Below are 21,536 nucleotides of genomic sequence, written 5' to 3'. Positions count from 1 at the left end.
TCTGCAGGCAATTTGAGCTAGGAATAGGTCACAGCTCCCCGGCCAACGCGATGATTTGGCAGCTCAAAATGTCTAAAACCAGTTCTGTGATCTGAATGCCTTACCAATGTCAGACAACTCACTGATCCTGCTTTGCAGTTTGAATGCAGATGGTGGCCTCTGTATGTTGTCTTTTTCTTTTTGGAATAACTTTTTATTTGCTTTTAAAAACAAGGAACATTCTGTCAGGCTTGTTGTTTTTGCTTCTCTTTGCATTTGATTGACCAAAGAGATGACTGACCTTGGAGATGGAGTGGATTCCAGGATTGAGCCAGAACAAAATCCATTCCAGATAAAAGCCAAGCAATATGTCAGTAAATACCAGCCAACAAAGGCAGTGAAAACTATAGAAAGGCCCCACATCTAACTATTTTTAGTTCTTCCTCTATCACAAGCATTAATTAACTTTGTTCAGTGATCTGGAGCTCCATTTCCTCCTGAGGCTCTAATTCGCTTCTCTCTTCATTGCAGATGGTGAGGAATTAGAAGGGAAGAACAAGGGGGAGCACAACAGAATCCACATAGCGGAGAAGTCATATAAATATTCAGAGTGTGGAGAGAACATCTGTCAAAGCTCCCAGGACACCTACCGTCAGAGAAAGAGCTTCGTTCAGAGGGATAGCCTCACTTCACACAAAAGAGGACAGAGCAGGGAGAAACCCTATCAGTGCTTGGTATGTGGAAAGAGCTTCTGTCAAAGGGGGACGCTCACTTCCCATCAAAGAACTCATACAGGAGAAAAACCCTATCAGTGCTTCGAATGTGGAAGGAGCTTCACTGAAAGCTCCCATCTGACTTCCCATCACAGAATTCATACAGGGGAGAAACCCTATCAGTGCGTGGAATGTGGAAAGAACTTCAGAAAGAGCTCCTATCTCTCTTCCCATCAAAGAACTCATACAGGAGAAAAACCCTTTCATTGCTTGGAATGTGGAAAAAGCTTCAGTCAGAGGAACAGTCTCACTTCCCATCACAGAATTCATACAGGGGAGAAACCCTATCAGTGCGTGGAATGTGGAAAGAACTTCAGAAAGAGCTTCTATCTCTCTTCCCATCAAAGAACTCATACAGGGGAAAAACCCTTTCATTGCTTGGAATGTGGAAAAAGCTTCAGTCAGAGGAACAGTCTCACTTCCCATCAAAGAATTCATACAGGGGAGAAACCCTTTCAGTGCTTGGAATGTGGAAAAAGCTTCAGTCAGAGGAACAGTCTCACTTCCCATCAAAGAATTCACACAGGAGTGAAACCCTATCAGTGCTTCGAATGTGGGAAGAACTTCCGGGAGGGGACAAAGCTCACTTCCCATCACAGAATTCATACAGGGGAGAAACGCTATCAGTGCTTCGAATGTGGAAAGAGCTTCACTCACAGCCACCATCTGACTTCCCATCACAGAATTCATACCGGGGAGAAACCCTATCAGTGCTTGGAATGTGGAAAGAGCTTCACTCACAGCCACCGTCTGACTTCCCATCACAGAATTCATACCGGGGAGAAACCCTATCAGTGCTTGGAATGTGGAAAGAGCTTCAATCGGAAGGATAGTCTCACTTCCCATCAAAGAATTCATACAGAGGGGAAAGCAAAAAAGAGAAATAAAACAAAAAATATTAAACAACCCTTACAAAATACAATTGTATAGAAAAGAGAAAGGGGGGATATAAATTAAATACTCTTTATACCATTTGTATCATATATATCATATCATATCATTCGTCAACCCATAGAAAGGCAGGATCCCCCACTTCTCCCCCGTGTGACCCCCTCTTCTCCCCGTCTCCCACCCTGGCAGATCCTTCCTTCCCTGCATTCCATGCAGGTCCCTCCCACCTCCAACTCTCCTCTTCCTATGTGTGTCCTCCTAAATTCAAAATAAAGGAATATAAAATACAAAAAATTGATGATGATGATGATTTATTGATAACCTTCCCATCTGGCTGGGTTTCCCCAGTCACTCTGGGCAGCTTCCAACAAAATATTAAAATACAGTAATGCATCAAATATTAAAAGCTTCCCTAAACAGGGCTGCCTTCAGATGTCTTCTAAAAGTCTGGTAGTTGTTTTTTTTCCTTTGACATCTGCTGGGAGGGTGTTCCACAGGGCAGGCACCGAAAAGAAAACTCCCATCTCCGTCTGAAAATAATCTGTAGCAACAATTATTCATAATCTGCACTCCAGAATAAACCCAGCTGTATTTAGCATGCAGTGGTAAGTGGTATTTAGCATAGAGTGGTAGATTCGTAATCTGGGGAACCGGGTTCGCGTCTCCGCTCCTCCACATTTCAATTACCCGGATAGTTGTTGGACGTCAAACTCAGGCAAGAGCATAAGGTCAAACAGATTCCTTACTGGCCTTGCAGACAACTTCATTGTCCAGAAAGTGGGAGAAGCAACAAGAGGAACAGCCATTTTAGATCTGGTCCTAACCAATGTTGATGACCTGGTTAGTGGGGTAGAAGTGGAAGGATCATTAGGTGCGAGTGATCATGCTCTTCTGAAGTTTACTATACAGCGGAAAGGAGCAGCCAAGCATACTAGGACTCAATTTCTTGACTTTAAGAAAGCCGACTTCATAAAACTTAGGGAAGTGCTGGGTGAGATCCCATGGACAGCAATACTAAAAGGAAAGGGAGTTCATGATGGCTGGGAGTTTGTTAAGAGGGAGATAGTAAAAGCACAATGTCAGGCAATACCAATGAGCTGGAAACATGGAAGGTGCCTAAAGAAGCCAGGGTGGCTATCTAAAGAACTTTTAACTGAGTTAAGATTAAAAAAGGATGTGTACAAAAAATGGAAAAGGGGGGAAACCACCAAAGAGGAATTCAAACAAATAGCCAGCACGTGTAGACACAAAGTCAGAAAAGCTAAAGCGCAGAATGAACTCAGGCTTGCTAGAGAGGTTAAAAGCAACAAAAAGGGCTTTTATGGGTATGTTCGTAGCAAAAGGAAGAACAAAGAAACAGTGGGGTCACTCAGAGGAGAAGATGGTGAAATGCAAACAGGGGACACAGAAAGGGCTGAACTCCTCAATGCCTTCTTTGCCTCAGTCTTCTCCGATAAAGAAATAAAGAAAACATGCAGCTGCTGGGTGACCTTGGGCTAGTCACACTTCTCTGAAGTCTCTCAGCCCCACTCACCTCACAGAGTGTTTGTTGTGGGGGAGGAAGGGAAAGGAGAATGTTAGCCGCTTTGAGACTCCTTTGGGTAGTGATAAAGCGGGAAATCAAATCCAAACTCAGACAGTGCAATATGACTCTTATAATGATCGTCTAATAATCCAAATTAGTATTTCTCCAGTTTCTAGGTCCAGTTTCTATAAAGCCTTTTAAAAACTGTTCCAACAAATCTCAGCCAAGTCACAATGGAAAATTATGATCTCTTATAATGTTCATCCAATCCTGCTTCCTCTTCTTTCTTCTTTTCCTAATCTTTGGACATTTTAATCCACTGGGGATGGGGAAGCAGGCATCTTAATTCCCTTTCCTCAAACGAGATCACAGCTTGCCTTGTTCACCGTTTCCAGAGTTGCTTTGCATTCTCTGCCTCTCATTCCCACACCAGCTCAGCCCAACCTCCTCCTTCCCTGGGGCTCTTTCTCTTTCCTCCTGGGATGTGTATACCTGTGAAGAGATCCAAGATTTAGAACCTCAAAGCCAAAGTGAGAGCATTTGGGTCAAAATTAAGGGAGAGAAGAATAACAGAGACCTCACTGTGGGAGTTTACTATAGATCCCCAAGCCAAACGGAGGACATAGATGATGCCTTCCTGGAACAGATGGCCAAGCATGCAAAAGGAAGGGAGATAGTAGTAATGGGGGACTTCAATTACCCGGATATTTGTTGGATGTCAAACTCAGCCAAGAGCATAAGGTCAAACAGATTCCTCACTGGCCTTGCAGACAACTTCATTGTCCAGAAAGTGGGAGAAGCAACAAGAGGAACAGCCATTTTAGATCTGGTCCTAACCAATGTTGATGACCTGGTTAGTGGGGTAGAAGTGGAAGGATCATTAGGCGCGGGTGATCATGCTCTTCTGAAGTTTACTATACCGCAGAATCGAGCAGCCAAGCATACTAGGACTCAATTTCTTGACTTTAAGAAAGCCGACTTCATAAAACTTAGGGAAGTGCTGGGTGAAATCCCATGGACAGTAATACTAAAAGGAAAGGGAGTTCATGATGGCTGGGAGTTTGTGAAGAGGGAGATAGTAAAAGCACAACTTTGTCTCAGAGGCCCAAGAAGGAGAAGAATAATAGTAGTAGTAGTAGTAGTAAGGGCTTTATCCCCTCAAAAGTGGAGGGTTCCCTCAGGGGAGTTTGACCCCCGGAGCAGCATTCTTGGTCACCCCAAGAGTCAGCACTAGGAGAAGGGCTCCACCTTGTTACGGAAAAATCTGGGTGCGGGGTTACTCTGTCACCCAGCTCATTGGACTAAGTCCGTGGGTCCCTGCGGAAGAAAATGAGCTCAGCCGGACGCAGGAGCAAACTGCAGAAGATCCAAGTTTATTGCGCAACAGGTTCAAGGCGAGATTGAACAGCGAGAAAGAGGTGACATGAACTTTTGAAACTCCCTCCATGTCCCAGAATACAGTGCAAAATACATCCCAGTTACATCATGAATACATTAAGGAGAGGTTGGGTTACACAGATTAACATATGGAGGAGGGAGGGGGGAATATGCAGAGGGCTGGAGATATGGAGGAGGGAGGGGGAATATGCAGAGGGCTGGAGATATGGAGGAGGGAGGGGGGAATATGCAGAGGGCTGGAGATATGGAGGAGGGAGGGGGGAATATGCAGAGGGCTGGAGATATGGAGGAGGGAGGGGGGAATATGCAGAGGGCTGGAGATATGGAGGAGGGAGGGGGGAATATGCAGAGGGCTGGAGATATGGAGGAGGGAGGGGGGAATATGCAGAGGGCTGGAGATATGGAGGAGGGAGGGGGAATATGCAGAGGGCTGGAGATATGGAGGAGGGAGGGGGGAATATGCAGTGGGCTGGAGATATGGAGGAGGGAGGGGGGAATATGCAGAGGGCTGGAGATATGGAGGAGGGAGGGGGGAATATGCAGAGCTGGAGATATGCACAGATAAGCACATCCTGAGAAGACAATGGTCCATGTACACGTAGTCTGTCACCTGGCATTGCCCAGAGGAAAGGTTTGGCAGAGTGATTTTGACAGGATTACTTGAGAGATTATGGAGGACAGGGGAGGGGTGATGGAGTCCTAGAGAAATTGAGCAAATATATTGTAGTGAAGAAGACATGCCCCCCCCCTTCCGTAACAACCTGCAGGAATAGGGGAAAGGGGGGCTCTTCCCCAGACGAGGCTGGAGACTCCCCTGCTGGCCCTTTGCGGTCCCAGGAGCCCTTTCTGGATGGCCCTCGCTTGCTCCCCAGATGGGCCAGCCCTCTCAGAGAGGGGCTTTCCCTCCTGGCCCCCTTCGCAGACCCCGGCGGATCCCCCAAGGCCGCTTGCCTGGCGTCTCCCAAGGGAGAGGCCTCCTCCGTGGGGCCCACATGGCGGGGAGAGAGGCTGCCCTGCGGAGGCCAAGCCATCATGGCAGGGAGGCGGCTGAGGACCCAAGGTGCCGCCCTCCTTCCTCCTCCGGGAGGAGAGACCCCGAGAGCGTGGGACCCCCGAGGCCCACAGGGGAGCCATGGCGTCTCCTCAGGGAAAAACAAAATGGCGTCCCCTCCTATTTCGGAAAAGGGCGGGAAACCCCTTCTCCTGGCCCTGCCGCCTCCCTGGGCTCCTCCTGGGCCTGCCTGGCCATGGGGGGGGGGAATCCAGCTGCCCCAAACAATGAGGGGAGAGGAAGAGGAAGAGGAAGAGAAGGAAGGAGGACCTGGGAGGGGGAGCAGCCATGAGGGAAACTCAGAGGGAAAACTCCCTCAGGAAACCAGGCGAAGGAGAGGAGGAGGCCCAGGGGAATCTGAAAGGGGATTGGCCAGCTGCCCAATGGAGAGGCCTCTGATTGGTCCAGCCCGGCTCTGGGGCGGGAAATGGGTCTCCTGCCTCCATGTGGTTCTGGGAGCCCAGGAGAAACTGGTTTTCTGGCAGGAGACGCGGGGAAAGGATGGCCGGGGTCCCTCTGGCTCTGAACCGGAGTCTGGTCCCCTCTCTCCACCATCCTGGTCTTCCCCTTCCTTTTTCATGCGCCCCCCCCGGGTCACGTGTGCGTTTCCTTCCTCGCCTGAGACTCTTCCTCCTCTGAAAAGCGGCTCCAGAAGCAGAAAAACACGCTTGACGGGGGGGGGAATATTCTCGGGAGGGAAGCCCCCCTCCCTCCTCCCCCCCTCGGTTTTTGAGGGGGTGTCTTGACTTGATGGAGCCATTTCTGAGCCCACGGCACCTCCCGCCACTAGGCAGCCCTTCGCCTCTTCTCCCTCCCAGCCTTTCCTTGGGATGTTGGGGGAGGGGGAGAGCCAAGGCAACCCCCCCATGGACCCCCCCCCCGTCTCCCTTGCAGTTAGTCTGGTGGGATGTGGGAAGGGGGGCAGCCCCTAGGGCGCAGGCGCAGAAGCAGGAAAAGTGAAGGCAGGGAGAGGGAGGGGAGGACTCGGCTTGCCAAGGGTTAAAGGGAGCGGAGCGGGATTCCTAGAGAGGACGGGGTGTGAAGGTCCTCCATGGCTAAATTCCCCCCTCCCTCCCTGCTTTCTTCTTCTCTCTCCTTTGCAAAAGCCCCTCCTGGACTCGGGTGAGTCTCCTCTCTCTGCCCCTGAGGGTGCAATGGGGAGAAGGGGGTCCCAGGGGGGCAGGGAGGGGGCGTGGGGTCCCTGCTCAGATCATGCCTGGTGGGGGGAGACCCCCAAGTCGGGGAGCAGAGGGTCCTCCTTTGTCCTCTCTGCCAAGCCAGGGAGGGGCCACTTTGCAGGAAATAAGCAGCTCAGATCATGCCTGGTGGGATCCAGATGCTGCCTTCCTTTTGGGGGGGGAGGGGGCTTTGGGTCAAGGAAATGAACCCCCTTCAGAGGGAGGGAAAAGTCACCTTTGGGACCAGAGGCTGCAGCCAGAGGGGAACATTCCCACGTGGGGGGAAGCACAGGGAGGGGAAAAGCCCCTCTGCATCTCCAGACCACTTCCTGTGTCCCAGATGCAACAATATTATCCAACATAATATTACTATTAATAATAATAATAATTTATTACTTGTACCCCGCCCATCTGGCCGGGTTTCCCCAGCCACTCTGGGCGGCTTCCACAAAAACAAAAAAGACACTATGATGTCATACATTTAAAACTTCCCTGAGCAGGGCTGCCTTAAGATGTCTTCTGAATGTCAGGTAGTTGTTTATGTCTCTCCCCTGTCGCTCTCCACACCCACGGCTGGTGCTGTTACCTTCCAACAACTGGATCTCACTCCCAAAGACACACTCTTCCATGGTCCCCAAAGACAGACGGATGCCAACCAACCAACCATTCTCTCCCCACCCCCTCCTGGTGCCCCTTGAAGTTCGCTTGAGGGCAGGGGGAGGGTCCACCCCACCAGATGAAGAGAGAGGAGGTCCTTCCATCTGGAAAATGGGAATGCTTGCAAAGATTTACTTGAAGATGAGTGCCGCATAGATAATAAAATATTATTTTGTGGAATTCCCCCATTTACACAAAGATTAATACAGTGGTACGTCGGGTTTAGAACTTAATTTATTCTGGAGGTCCATTTTTAACCTGAAACTGTTCTTAACCTGAGGTACTATGTCTGGGTTAGTGGAGTCTGTAACCTGAAGCGTCTGTAACCCAAGGTACCACTGTACTCATCATTTAAATAAACAACAAATTTGTTTCAGAAAAAAACAGAGCAATGTTTAGAAGATAATCTTTATTCTCCCTTTTCCCCTTAGGGTCCGGTGTGCTTTGAAGACGTAGCTGTTCCTTTCACAGAGGAGGACTGGGCTTTGCTGGATCCTGAGCAGAGAGCTCTGCAGAAGGAAGTCAAGGAGGAGAATCCTGGGATCGTGGCCTCTCTGGTAAGGCTCCTTGCTGGATCATAAGATCAGTTTTGAAATTCCATACAGATCTCTGAAGGACAAACCTCCTCTATTTTGAGGGAGCCCCATAGCGCCCCCTGCAGCATCTGAGATGTTAACACTCCCACAACTCTCCATAGGAGATGCATCTCCTGTTCTGTCTGGGAATATTCTTCCACCAGTCCTGCCTTTTCCAACCAGGATGAGGCTGCTCTGAGCTGCCCAGGCCTTCTTCCATGTAGGCTTCAGAGATATTGAGGAAATGGAGGTGGTGTTATGTAGTGTAGTTTCACCCTGGGCCAACAGGGGGATACTGTATATAGTTTTCACTCAGGTCTGTAGATAGTTTTCACTCAGGTCCGCGGCAGTTATTTTAGGCGGGAACTCTGGGCTGTGGTGGTTACAATGTTGACAGCCGGCTGCCTATAAATACAGGCCGGCTGAGCTGTTCGCAGTCAGTTCTATTTCAGCTTACCATAATAAAGAGCTACTTGAAGAAATCGCTGTGCCGGCTGCTATGTCAACCCACGACTTAACACTGGCGACGGCACATAGACCAGCTTAGGCGCAGGGTTGGGGACTTGGACACTACCGAGGTGCCCCCAACTGCGCTTGCGGCTCCAGAAGAGACACGTACAGATGGCGAGGCCCCACCTACACCTTCCTCGCAAACTGCCAGTGTGGAGCCGAACCAAGCCGTTTCAGAACAGACTCAGACAACTCCATTTGCGGAGGCTCCACCCACAGCAGCGGATCCAGGGGAGTTGGTTCCAACGCCACCTAGGGTCGCACCACAGCCTCAGCGAGAACTGTGTGGCCCTCCGGACTTGGCTACCAGTCCCCGGCGGTCTGGCAGAGTTTCCAAGCGCCCAACTTATTTAAAGGACTATGTTGTTGGACAGGTATCACTGTTGGTCTAAGTATGGGAAATGTAACCGATATGCTTTTGTGCTTAATGGAACCATTACGCGTAGTGCTGTATATAAGGAAACCATTACGATTGTAACTAACGCCTTATCTCGGTGGGGAGGGGTGTTATGTAGTGTAGTTTCACCCTGGGCCAACAGGGGGATACTGTATATAGTTTTCACTCAGGTCTGTAGGTAGTTTTCACTCAGGTCCGCGGCAGTTATTTTAGGCGGGAACTCTGGGCTGTGGTGGTTACAATGTTGACAGCCGGCTGCCTATAAATACAGGCCGGCTGAGCTGTTCGCAGTCAGTTCTATTTCAGCTTACCATAATAAAGAGCTACTTGAAGAAATCGCTGTGCCGGCTGCTATGTCAACCCACGACTTAACAGGTACATCCTGTCTAATTTTCTGTTTCCCTTTCTGCATCTGTTTTTGGTTGAGCAAAGAAATGACTGAGCTTGGAGATGGAGCGGATTCCATGACTGAGCCAAATTAAATCCATCCCTGGATAGAGCCAGGCTTTTCGAATCTCTGGGTCCCCTAAATAAATTAGGTAATATCAGCCAAAAAAGGCAGTAACTCCCTTCCCTACTTCCTCTTGCACAAACATTCATTTGCATTGTTCAATCATTTCAGACTCTATTCCTGAGGCTATTTTTATATTAATTAATTAATTAATTAATTAATAAATAATACTACCGTGGGTTGTGGGTGTTGAATTGGAAAGGAAGAAGAAGGGAGACAATAAGAAAATCCTCACAATGGAGAAACCATATAAATATTCAGAGTGTGGAGAGAACTTTAGTCGGAGCTCCCAGTCCACTTGCCATCAAGGAAAGCTCTTCGTTCACAAAGAGAGCCTCACTTCACACGAAAGAACTAACGGGGGAAAGAAATTAGTGCTTGAAATGTGGGAAAAGCTTCCTTCGCAGCTCCACCCACAATTCCCATGAGATACTTCATACAGGGGAGTGTTTGGAAAAAGCTTCATGCAGGTCAGAAACCAGATCAGTGCTTGGAATGTGGAAAGAGCTTCATTCAGTTGGTGAATCCAATTTTCCATGAAATATTTCCTGCAAGGGACTGTTTAGAATGTGGAAAAAGCTTCACCTAGGAAACCCGTCTCAATTTCCATTAAATAAAACACAGCAGGGATAATAATAGAATTTTAGGAAATGGTATAAGGCATATGGTATAACTGGTATTAGGAAACTTCATGAGGAATTAAGGGGAGAGATAGCGTTGACCCGGAGTAGTTACAAAATTTGTGGTCTCTCCCCGAGTGCCAGGGACCCTCCTCCAAAGAGACCTTTTTTTAGTCAGAATTATTTCTTTTTTTCCAATCTTTGGCAATTAATTGGCAATTAATGTTCTCGCTGCCACTGTGGCGTAAATAAATGTTTCCTTATTTTCTTTTGGTATACCTACATCCAATATTCCCAATAAAAAGTCTTCTGTTTTGGGGGGCAAAATGTTGTTCAAATCTTTTCTTTAGTTCTTCATACACCGTATCCCAGAAGCCCTTGATTTTATCACATGGCCACCACATATGCAGAAGTGTCCCCTCTACTTGGTTACACCTCCAACATAACTTTGATTTTCTTTTATACATTTTACATATCTTGGTTGGTGTTAAATACCATCTATAAAACATCTTTATCAAATTTTCTTTTATTGCCTCACAAGCCATAAAATTCCAACTCTCCTTCCATAATTTTCCCCATGATGTTAATTGAATAGGTTTCCCTAAATCCATAGCTGATTTGATCATTACCACCTTTACCTGTTCATTCATATTCTCTCACTCCAATAAGATTCCATAAATTTTAGAAATTACTTTTGTTTTGTTTTTTAATGCCACATTTTTCACCCCATAGGGTGCACCTAGGTTTTTTGGGGGGTGAAATAAAGGGGGGGAATTATTCCCCCCCCAGGTGCGGGAACCCCAGCCCCCAGAACAGGCTGTTATCTGCGACTTCGCCCAGCTCTCCCACAGCTTGTGGAGAGCTGCGCGAAGCCTGGGGGGTGGGCGCTCAGCTCAGCGCGCCCCAAGCTTCTGGGTGCAGGCAGCTCTCCTCTCGCTCTCCAGGCTTCAGCGAAAGCCTGCATTCGCCCCATAGGACGCTTCATTTTTGGAGGGGGAAAAGTGCGTCCTATAGGGCGAAAAATACGGTAATTCTTTATCCAATACTGAAATTGCAAAACCCTTTTTATTGTCAGCTATGAAGACCTCATTTTTTTGGTGATACTGGATCCACCCTGTTAGGTGGTGTTTTATTTCCTCCCGCACTTTGGTCAGACTCATGCTGGTAGCTTCGAGAACACTGTCCCACCATCTCGTCCTCTGTCGTCCCCTTCTCCTTGTGCCCTCCATCTTTCCCAACATCAGGGTCTTTTCCAGGGAGTCTTCTCTTCTCATGAGGTGGCCAAAGTCTTGGAGCTTCAGAATCTGTCCTTCCAGTGAGCACTCAGGGCTGATTTCTTTAAGAATGGATGCGTTTGACCTTCTTGCAGTCCATGGGACTCTCTAGAGTCTCCTCCAGCACCAGAATTCAAAAGCATCAATTCTTTACGATCAGCCTTCTTGATGGTCCAGCTCTCATAGCTTTAACTATACGGACCTTTGTTGGCAAGGTGATGTCTCTGCTTTTTAAGATGCTCTCTAGATTTGTCTTTGCTTTTCTCCCAAGAAGTAGGCGTCTTTTAATTTCATAGCTGCTGTCACCATCTGCAGCGATCATGGAGCCCAAGAAAGTAAAATCTCTCACTGCCTCCATTTCTTCCCCTTCTATTTGCCAGGAGGTGATGGGCCCAGTGGTCATGATCTTCTTTTTTCTGATGTTGAGCTTCAGACCATATTTTGCGCTCTCCTCTTTCACCCTCATTAAAAGGTTCTTTAATTCTTCCTCACTTTCTGCCATCAAGGTTGTGATATTTCTTCCGGCAATCTTAATTCTGGCTAGGGATTCATCAAGCCCAGCTTTTCACATGATGAATTCTGCATATAAGTTAAATAAGCAGGGAGACAATATACAGCCTTGTCGTACTCCTTTCCCAATTTTGAACCAATCAGTTGTTCCATATCCAGTTCTAACTGTAGCTTCTTGTCCCACATAGAGATGTCTCAGGAGACAGATGAGATGATCAGGCACTCCCATCTCTTTAAGAACTTGCCATAGTTTGCTGTGGTTGACACAGTCAAAGGCTTTTGCATAGTCAATGATGCAGAAGTAGATGTCTTTCTGGAACTCTCTAGCTTTCTCCATAATCCAGCGCATGTTTGCAATTTGGTCTCTGGTTCCTCTGCCTCATACTGCTTGAGCCTTCCTTGTAGAATCTTACGCATAACCTTGCTAGCGTGTGAAATGAGTGAAATTGTGCGGTAGTTGGAGCATTCTTTGGCACTGCCCTTCTTTGGGACTGGGATGTAGACTGATCTTCTCCAATCTTCTGGCCACTGCTGAGTTTTCCAAACTTGCTGGCATATTGAGTGTAGCACCTTAACAGCATCCTCTTTTAAAGTTTTAAATAGTTCAGCTGGAATACCATCACTTCCACTGGCCTTGTTATTAGCAGTGCTTTCTAAATAATAATAATAATAATAATAATAATAATAATAATAATAATATCATTATTATTATTATTTATTATTATTTATTATTTACACCCCGCCCATTTGGTTGAGTTTCCCCAGCCACTCTGGGCGGCTCCCAGTCAAATGTTAAAAACAGTACAGCATTAAATATTAAAAACTTCCCTAAACATGGCTGCCTTCAGATGTCTTTTAAAGATAGGATAGCTGCTTATTTCCTTCACATCTGGGGTGAGGGTGTTCCACAGGGTAGGCGCCACTACCGAGAAGGCCCTCTGTCTGGTTCCCTGTAACCTCACTTCTCGCAATGAGGGAACCGCCAGAAGGCCCTCAGCTTCTGGGTGACCTTGTCACACTTCTCTGAAGTCTCTCAGACCCACTCACCTCACAGAGTGTTTGTTAGACTTTCCTTTTGCTTCCAGACATATCCGCAACTGAGCGTCCTTTGGGCTTTGGCCCAGCCGCTTCATCAGCTCAGAATCTACTTGTCCTTGTCCTCCGCTCTTCCCCAGTAGCATGTTGGACGCCTTCTGACCTGAGGGACTCATCTTCCAGCGTCATCACTTTTATATGCCTGTTGCCTTTGTCCATGGAGTTTTCTTGGCAGGGATACTGGAGTGGCTTGCCGGTTCCTGCTCCAGGTGGATCACGTTTGGTCTAAACTCTCCACTATGACCTGTCCGTCTTGGGTGGCCCTGCACAGCTTAGCTCATAGCTTCTCTGAGTTATTCAAGCCCCTTCGTCACAACAAGGCAGTGAAAGTGGCCCAATTCAATTCCATATTTTTCTTTCACCCAGTTATTGCTTTATAAGGAGAAATCTACCGGGGGTTTTAGGCTCTTTATGTTTTTCCCATACTCTATATATCAATTTTCTTATTATATGATTCAAAATTGATTTCTTTCCATGTTTTAATATACCGTATTTTTCGCTCCATAGGACGCACTTTTTCCCTCCTAAAAAGTAAGGGAAAAAGTCTGTGCGTCTTATGGAGCGAATGTGTGTTCCCTGGAGCCAAATCGCTGTTGTCCTGTGCTCCTGGGCTGCTCTTTGGGGGTGGGGGGAGGAGCCACGGTGCTGTGCCGGCAGCCTCTGCTTTCCCCTGAAGTCCCGACAAGGTTTGCAAGCAGCGGGAAGGCTGTGCGCTCCCGGGCTGCTCTTTGGGGGTGGGGGGAGGAGCCACGCGGCTCTGCCGGCAGCCTCTGCTTTCCCCTGAAGTGCCGACAAGGTTTGCAAGCAGCGGGAAGGCTGTGCGCTCCCGGGCTGCTCTTTGGGGGTGGGGGGAGGAGCCACGCGGCTCTGCCGGCAGCCTCTGCTTTCCCCTGAAGTCCCGACAAGGTTTGCAAGCAGCGGGAAGGCTGTGCGCTCCCGGGCTGCTCTTTGGGGGTGGGGGGAGGAGCCACGCGGCTCTGCCGGCAGCCTCTGCTTTCCCCTGAAGTGCCGACAAGGTTTGCAAGCAGCGGGAAGGCTGTGCGCTCCCGGGCTGCTCTTTGGGGGTGGGGGGAGGAGCCACGCGGCTCTGCCGGCAGCCTCTGCTTTCCCCTGAAGTCCCGACAAGGTTTGCAAGCAGCGGGAAGGCTGTGCGCTCCCGGGCTGCTCTTTGGGGGTGGGGGGAGGAGCCACGCGGCTCTGCCAGCAGCCTCTGCTTTCCCCCGAAGTCCCGACAAGTTTGCAAGGTTTGCAAGCAGAGGGAAGGCTGTGTGCTGCTGGGGTGCTTTTTGGGGGTGGGGAGTGGGGAGCCACACTGCTCTGCCTACAGACTTTGCTTTCCCCTGAAGTCCGGACAAGGTTTGCAAGGTTTGCAAGCAGAGGGAAGTTTGTGTGCTCCTGGGGTGGAGGGTGGGGGTGGGGAGCAGCAAATTGCTGTCTCTCAGTGCCTCCTAATTCAACTGCAAAGGATTGCATAACCGGATTCTGAGCTCCATATGAAGTTTAAAAATATTAAGTTTGGGGATTTCTTCAAGTAGCAGTTTTGGGGAAATAGTCATAAATACATGCAAAACATCTCCACAAACCAGTAATAGTAATTTCAGCTAAAACTGAGCAGGTATCTGGCTCAGGAACAATTTAAACTGCACAGCTATAACCAGACATCCTGTGTGTGTGTGGACCATGTTCCTAGCAGCTAATCTTTACTGCTGAAAAGAGGCTCTGATATTCCACTCCAACTCTATAATTCATTATACAAATTCTTACAAGCACAGTCCACCTATACTAAACCAAAAACATTGTGTTCTTTTGGTATTGAATGGAAGCTATTTATCTGTCCTCTTTTCCTCCTCTGTTCTTTGCTCAGTCACTCCATTTTGAATCTTCCTTTCAAAACAACCATGCCTGTTTTGAGAAAACTTCAGAGATTTAGGAACTGGAGCACAATCATTTGATCTTTAGCTTCACAGTACTTTAATATTCTTTTGGAAGCCTCCCAGAGTGGCTGGGGAGGCCCAGCCAGATGGGCGGGGTATAAATAATACATTATTATTATTATTATTATTATTATTATTATTATTATTATTATCATCATCATCATCATCATCATCATCATCATCATCATCATCATCTTTTTGCTGTTCCTCCATACTCCCAAGCACTTCTCATTTGCACAGCCCTGGTTTCTCTCCCTGACTATTAATATTCTTGATTAGTAACAGTAAAATGCTCAAATTTTAGTTTTTGTGACTGCTGCCAATACTGACTTCCCAGTGATAATGAAAACAGCTACATTATAATGGAATGTGTCCTTTTTCCATTCTCATCATTATATACCATGGCTCGCTTTAAAGCAGCAAAGTGGACAGGAGCCACACACTTTGCTGTTTTAAATAGTTTAGTACAAAATTTGAGTCAGATTTTTTTCCTTGTTTTCCTGCTCTAAAAACTTGGTGCGTCTTTTGGTCAGGAGCGTCCTATGGAGCGAAAAATACGGTAATTGTCTTTAAATAGATTGTTTTCATTTGTCAGCCAGATTCCCAAATACTTAGTTTTATTTAGTGTTTCCAATCCTGATATTTTCTTTAGTTCTTCTTTTTCCTGTGTTGACATATTTTTTGCTAGCATACTAGTCTTATTTTTATTTAACTTAAATCCTGCCACTTCGAAATTCAATGATATTCCTTATTATTTTGCCTCAACACCCCTAAGAATATTTTCTCCGAGTCCTGTTTTTTCTGTAGTTTTTTTCATGGAGCTCCAAGAGATGTTGAAGACCTTCTCCATGTCTATCAGCATCAAAATGGCTTTTTTATCTGATCTTGCTTCTAAATATTCTAAAATATCAATTACTGTATTTTTTGCACCATAACACTCACTTTTTTCCTCCTAGAAAGTAAGGGGAAATGTCTGTGCGTGTTATGGAGCGAATGCCTGCGGGTGGCGGGGGGGATCTGCTGCAGTCATGAGCAGAGGATCCATGGTTCCCCTTCCTTCCCTCCTCCATGGTTACAAAGCATGGATCCACATGTATCCTCAGGATTTTTGCATTGGGCTACTCCAAAACTCCAAACTCACTGTCAGATCACATGTCTGTGGTCACAGCATGAACCACAAAAATCATATATCCACTATTTCGTTTAGAATATTTTTTTCTTGTTTTCTTCCTCTAAAAACTACGTGCGTGTTATGGTCTGGTGCGTGTTATAGAGCGAAAAATACGGTATGTTTCTTTTCTACGGTATGTGGAAATAAGTCTTTGTACAGCTTAGCTAGAGCGGATTTAAAGAGAGGTATCCGTGTAGCAAAGGAGGCGTATAGACAGCGGCTGGAGAATCATCTACAAAGTAACAACACCAGGCAGGTGTGGCAAGGTGTACAAGAATTAACAGGGTATAAATCCAAGGATTCCCTGGCAGACGAGGGAGGGGCATCCCTCGCAGAGGATTTGAATGCCTTTTTTGCCCGTTTTGAAGTAACATCTGTAGCAACACCTGCTGAGGCCTTACCACCACCACCACCACTCCCTGTGAAGGCCTTGCCACCATCACCATCATCAGTGCAAAGGAATGTAGTAGTCTCTGTGGAAAAAGAAGAGATGAGGAAGGTGTTGAAGGGAATCAACCCAAGGAAGGCCACAGGGCCAGATGGGGTAGCTGGAAGGGTATTGAGAGACTGTGCAGATCAACTAGCAGGAGTTTTCACTGGGATCTTAAATCGATCCCTAGCCCAGGCTATTGTTCCATCCTGCCTAAAGTCCTCTACTATCGTTCCAATAGCAAAAAAATCTAACCCGGAAGATCTGAATGACTTTCGTCCAGTAGCACTCACACCTATAATCATGAAGTGCTTTGAAAAGCTGGTACGAAATTATGTCATTGCCTGCCTACCAGAGGGACTGGACACATTCCAATTTGCTTATAAAACGAAAAGATCGACAGAGGATGCTGTGGCGATTGCCCTCCATGCCGTTCTTGCACATTTGGAGCAGCGGGGGGGTTATGCCAGACTGCTTTTTTTAGATTTCAGCTCGGCATTTAATACCATTCTACCACAACGTCTGATGTCTAAACTGGAAGATCTGGGGCTTCCGTTATCACTTTGTGGGTGGATATTGGACTTTTTGTCAGACCGCCCCCAGAGGGTTCGGTTGGGCCCTTATACCTCTAGTATGCTTAGGACTAACACAGGAACACCACAGGGATGCGTACTCAGTCCGCTCCTTTATATTCTCTACACGTACGATTGTGTCGCTGCTCACCCTAGTAATAGGGTTGTCAAATTTGCAGATGACACAACCGTGATTGGGCTCATCTCTGAAAGGGAGGGTGAAACGGACTATAGAGATGAGGTGGAGCGGCTGACAGAGTGGTGCAGAGCTAACAACTTGCTCATAAATACAAGGAAGACAAAGGAGCTTGTGGTGGACTTCAGGAGACAGAAGAGCAATGTCCAGCCACTTTTGCTTGATGGGGTCTGTGTGGAGAGGGTAACAACGTTCAGATTTTTGGGCACTGAATTACAAGAGGATCTGTCCTGGAGTGTCAACACAAGGGGGCTTGTGAAGAAGGCGCAGCAGAGACTGTACTTTTTGAGAATTCTAAGGAAAAACCATCTTCCGCAGAAACTGCTGCTTGCCTTCTATCACTGTGCCATTGAGAGCGTGCTCACTTATGGCTTATGTGTGTGGTACGGAAGCTGTACTACCCGGGACAGGTTGGGGTTGTGCAGAGTTGTTAAGGCAGCAGAGAGCATTGTTGGCTGCCCACTCTCCACCTTAGAGCATATTTATGCCACAAGGTGCCATAGGAAGGCACTGGACATAGTAAAAGATCCAGCCATAGGAAGGCACTGGACATAGTAAAAGATCCATCGCATCCTGGTCACTGTCTCTTCGAGCTCCTGCCGTCGGGACGGAGATACAGGACGATGAAGACAAGAACGAGCCGTCTTAAGAACAGCTTCTTCCCCAGAGCGATCTCGGCCCTGAATGGGAAGCCTGGACTTTGAAAGTCATCTAATCTTCCTTGCTGTTTTATACTGTATTATTTTAATTAGTGTTTTTATAGTTGATTTGATTTTGTGTGGAGTGCCCTACCTGGGTGGATGGAGCAGCCAAGTAATTTCGTTGTCCCCGAGAGGGGGCAATGACAATAAAGATGATATTATTATTATTATTATTATTATTATTATTATTATTATTATTATTATTATTATTATTATTATTATTTTATTGTGCATGTGTCTGCCTGGTAAGACGCCAGCCTGATCTCTGTGTATTATTTCATTCAATATACCGTATTATTTCATTCAATATACCGTACTTTTTGCACCATAACACTCACTTTTTTCCCCTAAAAAGTAAGGGGAAATGTCTGTGCGTGTTATGGAGGGAATGCCTACGGGTGGCATGCCTACGGATTTTCCTCCTCTAAAAACTCCGTGCGTGTTATGGTCAGGTGCGTGTTATAGAGTGAAAAATATGGTATTTTATAATCAATATTGAACAGTGATATAGGTCTATAATTTTTGATTAGTGTTGGATCTGCTCCTTGTTTGGGTATCAGTGTGATAAATGCTTGTTCCCATGATTTTGGTATTCTTCCTTCTTTTAAAATTCCATTTAGTACTGTTTCATTGGTTCTGATAATATATATTCTAACTTCTTATAAAATGCCGCCAGTAATCCATCCGTACCTGGGGACTATCTTTGCTTTTGAGATTTCTGCACCTCCATCATCGCTGTTGCTAGATTTAATTGATCTATTTTCCAATCTGCTATTGTCGGGAGTCTATTTTGTGCTATGTGTCTTTCCATTTTCTCCTCTTGGCCTTCTTCTGCATGGTAAAATTTCCTATAGTAGTTTACAATTTTTTTGCATATTTCTTTAGGATCTTCAATTATTTTTCATTTCTCAATTACTCTCTCTCTCTTTTGTTTTTTCTTCAATTGCCATGCAAGTAGCCTACCCGATTTATTGGAGCCAGTGGAGAGGTATAGAAATGGGGCTTCTGTTGGGAAGGGGCCGCCCCATTTGTGCTTCTCCAGGGGCAGGAGAATCCCTGCAGGGCCTCTGAGGCTCCCTTTCCTTCTTCCTCTCTCCCAGGACCCTGCAGCTCGTTTTGGCTCCTTGACTCCTCAGGAAGGATAAAAGGGATGGATTCTGCAAACCTAGTGAGGATGGAAGGGGGAAGATGGACGGTTGACCTGGTCAGGTTGTCTCCTGCATCCCTCCCCACAACTTCTGAGCGTTCCCTCCCAGGGACCTCTGAGAGATCTGGTGAGTTCCAGGGGAGGGGAGATGGGGACCTGGAGGGATGGGGGGTGAAGAGGGGAAGCTCTCTGGCCAGAAATGAGATAAAGCAGGGATTTTGCTGAGGATGGGGACCCCAACATAATGGGAGGCTTCCCCTCCAGCCAGAAAATCTCTGCAGGGCCTCTGAGGCTCCCTTTGCTTCTTCCTCTCTCCCAGGACCCTCTAGCTTGTTTTGGCTCCTCAACTCCTCAGGAAGGATGAAAGACACGGATCCGGCAAAGCTAGCAAGGATGGAAGGGGGAAGATGGACGGTTGACCTGGTCAGGTTGTCTCCTGCATCCCTCCTCTCAACCTCTGAGCGTTCCCACCCAGGGACCTCCGAGAGATCTGGTGAGTTCCAGGAGAGTGGAGATGGGGACATAGATGGATGGAGCCGGAGAGGTATTGGGGCTTGCTCAGTTAGGGGGTGGGGGGGAGGCAGATGGAGATGGAGAAGGGGAGCACCTTTTCGGGCTCCTCTGCCTGCCTGCCTGCCTGCTCCTTTGTCATCTGCAGGCAATTTGAGCCAGGAATAGGTCACAGCTCCCCGGCCACCACAGCTCAAAAGGTCTAAAACCAGTTCTGTGATCTGAATGCCCTGCCAATGTCAGACAACTCACTGATCCTGCTTTGCAGTTTGAATGCAGATGGTGGCCTCTGTATGTTGTCTTTTTCTTTTTGGAATAACTTTTTATTTGCTTTTAAAAACAAGGAACATAGGACTAATAAATGATACAGATATGTAGACTAAGCCTTCGCATGCCATTTGCATATCAAAAAAAGCAGAATAAATTTGCAGGAATATCTATAACATATGGTTCATCATTAATGGTCAGTGTATGAGTTCTGGGTTCATGAATTGGTTTGAACTGAGTTATAGTCACTTTTCTCTTCTGTTGCTAATGAAAAAATGCAGTCTCCTCAAAGTGAAGAAAGTGATTTACGTATAAATTTAAATTTAGACCAACCAGATTGAGGCAACAGCTGATGGGGAGTGTTCAGGTGAAGGTGTTGCTGTTTGTTTCACAGACAAGACGTGGACGTTCCATACATACCTGTATGTGATGAACTTCAACTCTTTGGCTGGTGACCAACAGCATCTGGGATTCTAACACCCCCCACCGTGAACCCAGAATGGAGGGATATCAACTGTTTCCTCTGTGAATGTTCTGCGTCTAGTCATGCCTTTTAGAACAATGACCAGGCTTGTCTGAACCACCCAGGCCTTCTTAAATGCCAGCTTCAGAGTTTTTAGGGAAGTTGATGTAAATTCTGTCAGGCTTGTTGTTTTTGCTTCTGTTTGCATTTGATTGACCAAAGACATGACTGACCTTGGAGATGGAGTGGATTCCAGGGTTGAGCCAGAACAAAATACATTCCAGATAAAAGCCAAGCAATATGTCAGTAAATACCAGCCAACCAAAACAGTGAAAACTGTAGAAAGGCCCCACATCTAACTATTTTTAGTTCTTCCTCTATCACAAGCATTCATTAACTTGGTTCAATGATCTGGAGCTCCAGTTCTTCCTGAGGCTCTAATTCGCTTCTCTCTTCACTGCAGATGGTGAGGAACTGGAAGGGAAGAACAAGGGGGAGCACAACAGAATCCACATAGCGGAGAAGTCAAATAAACATTCAGAGTGTGGAGAGAACATCCGTCAGAGCTCCCAGGACACCTGCCGTCAAAGAAAGAGCTTCGTTCAGAGGGATAGCCTCACTGCACACAAAAGAGGACAGAGCAGGGAGAAATTGTATCAGTGCAGAGAATGTGGAAAGAGCTTCAGTAACCGCCGGAATCTCACTTTCCACCAAAGAATTCATACAGGGGAGAAACCCTATCAGTGCTTGGAATGTGGGAAGACCTTCAGGCACAGTACTACGCTCACTTCACATCAAAGAATTCATACAGGGGAGAAACCCTACCAGTGTTTGCAGTGTGGGAAGAGCTTCAGTCAGAGGAACAGTCTCACTTCCCATCAAAGAATTCATACAGGAGAGAAACCCTATCCGTGCTTCAAATGTGGGAAGAACTTCCGGGAGCGGACGAAACTCACTTTGCATCAAAGAACTCATACAGGGGAGAAACCCTATCAATGCTTCGAATGTGGGAAGAACTTCCGGGAGCGGACGAAACTCACTTTGCATCAAAGAACTCATACAGGGGAGAAACCCTATCAGTGCTTGGAATGTGGGAAGACCTTCAGGCACAGTACTACGCTCACTTCACATCAGAGAATTCATACAGGGGAGAAACCCTATCAGTGCTTGGAATGTGGGAAGAGCTTTCGTCAGAAAGGTG

General features: G+C 46.9%; 1 protein-coding gene across 1 annotated transcript in view; it reads left to right on the top strand.

Annotated features, from left to right (window-relative positions):
* The window catches only part of LOC308582203 (uncharacterized protein), a gene marked incomplete at its 3' end in the record, with an annotated part of 126,489 nt that overhangs the window by 65,636 nt on the left and 39,317 nt on the right, over positions 1 to 21,536 (top strand). The window contains exons 4-5 of the mRNA XM_081185122.1: positions 19,049 to 19,222; positions 19,415 to 19,588. Of these exons, the coding sequence (XP_081041248.1) occupies positions 19,049 to 19,222; positions 19,415 to 19,588 (348 nt within the window). The remainder of the gene's footprint in view (positions 1 to 19,048; positions 19,223 to 19,414; positions 19,589 to 21,536) is intronic.

Source organism: Podarcis bocagei (genome assembly GCF_964188305.1).
Source record: "Podarcis bocagei genome assembly, chromosome: 2".
NCBI classification, from domain to species: domain Eukaryota; kingdom Metazoa; phylum Chordata; class Lepidosauria; order Squamata; family Lacertidae; genus Podarcis; species Podarcis bocagei.
The sequence above is the reverse complement of the archived record's forward strand: the minus strand, read 5'-3'. Positions and strand labels throughout refer to the sequence as shown.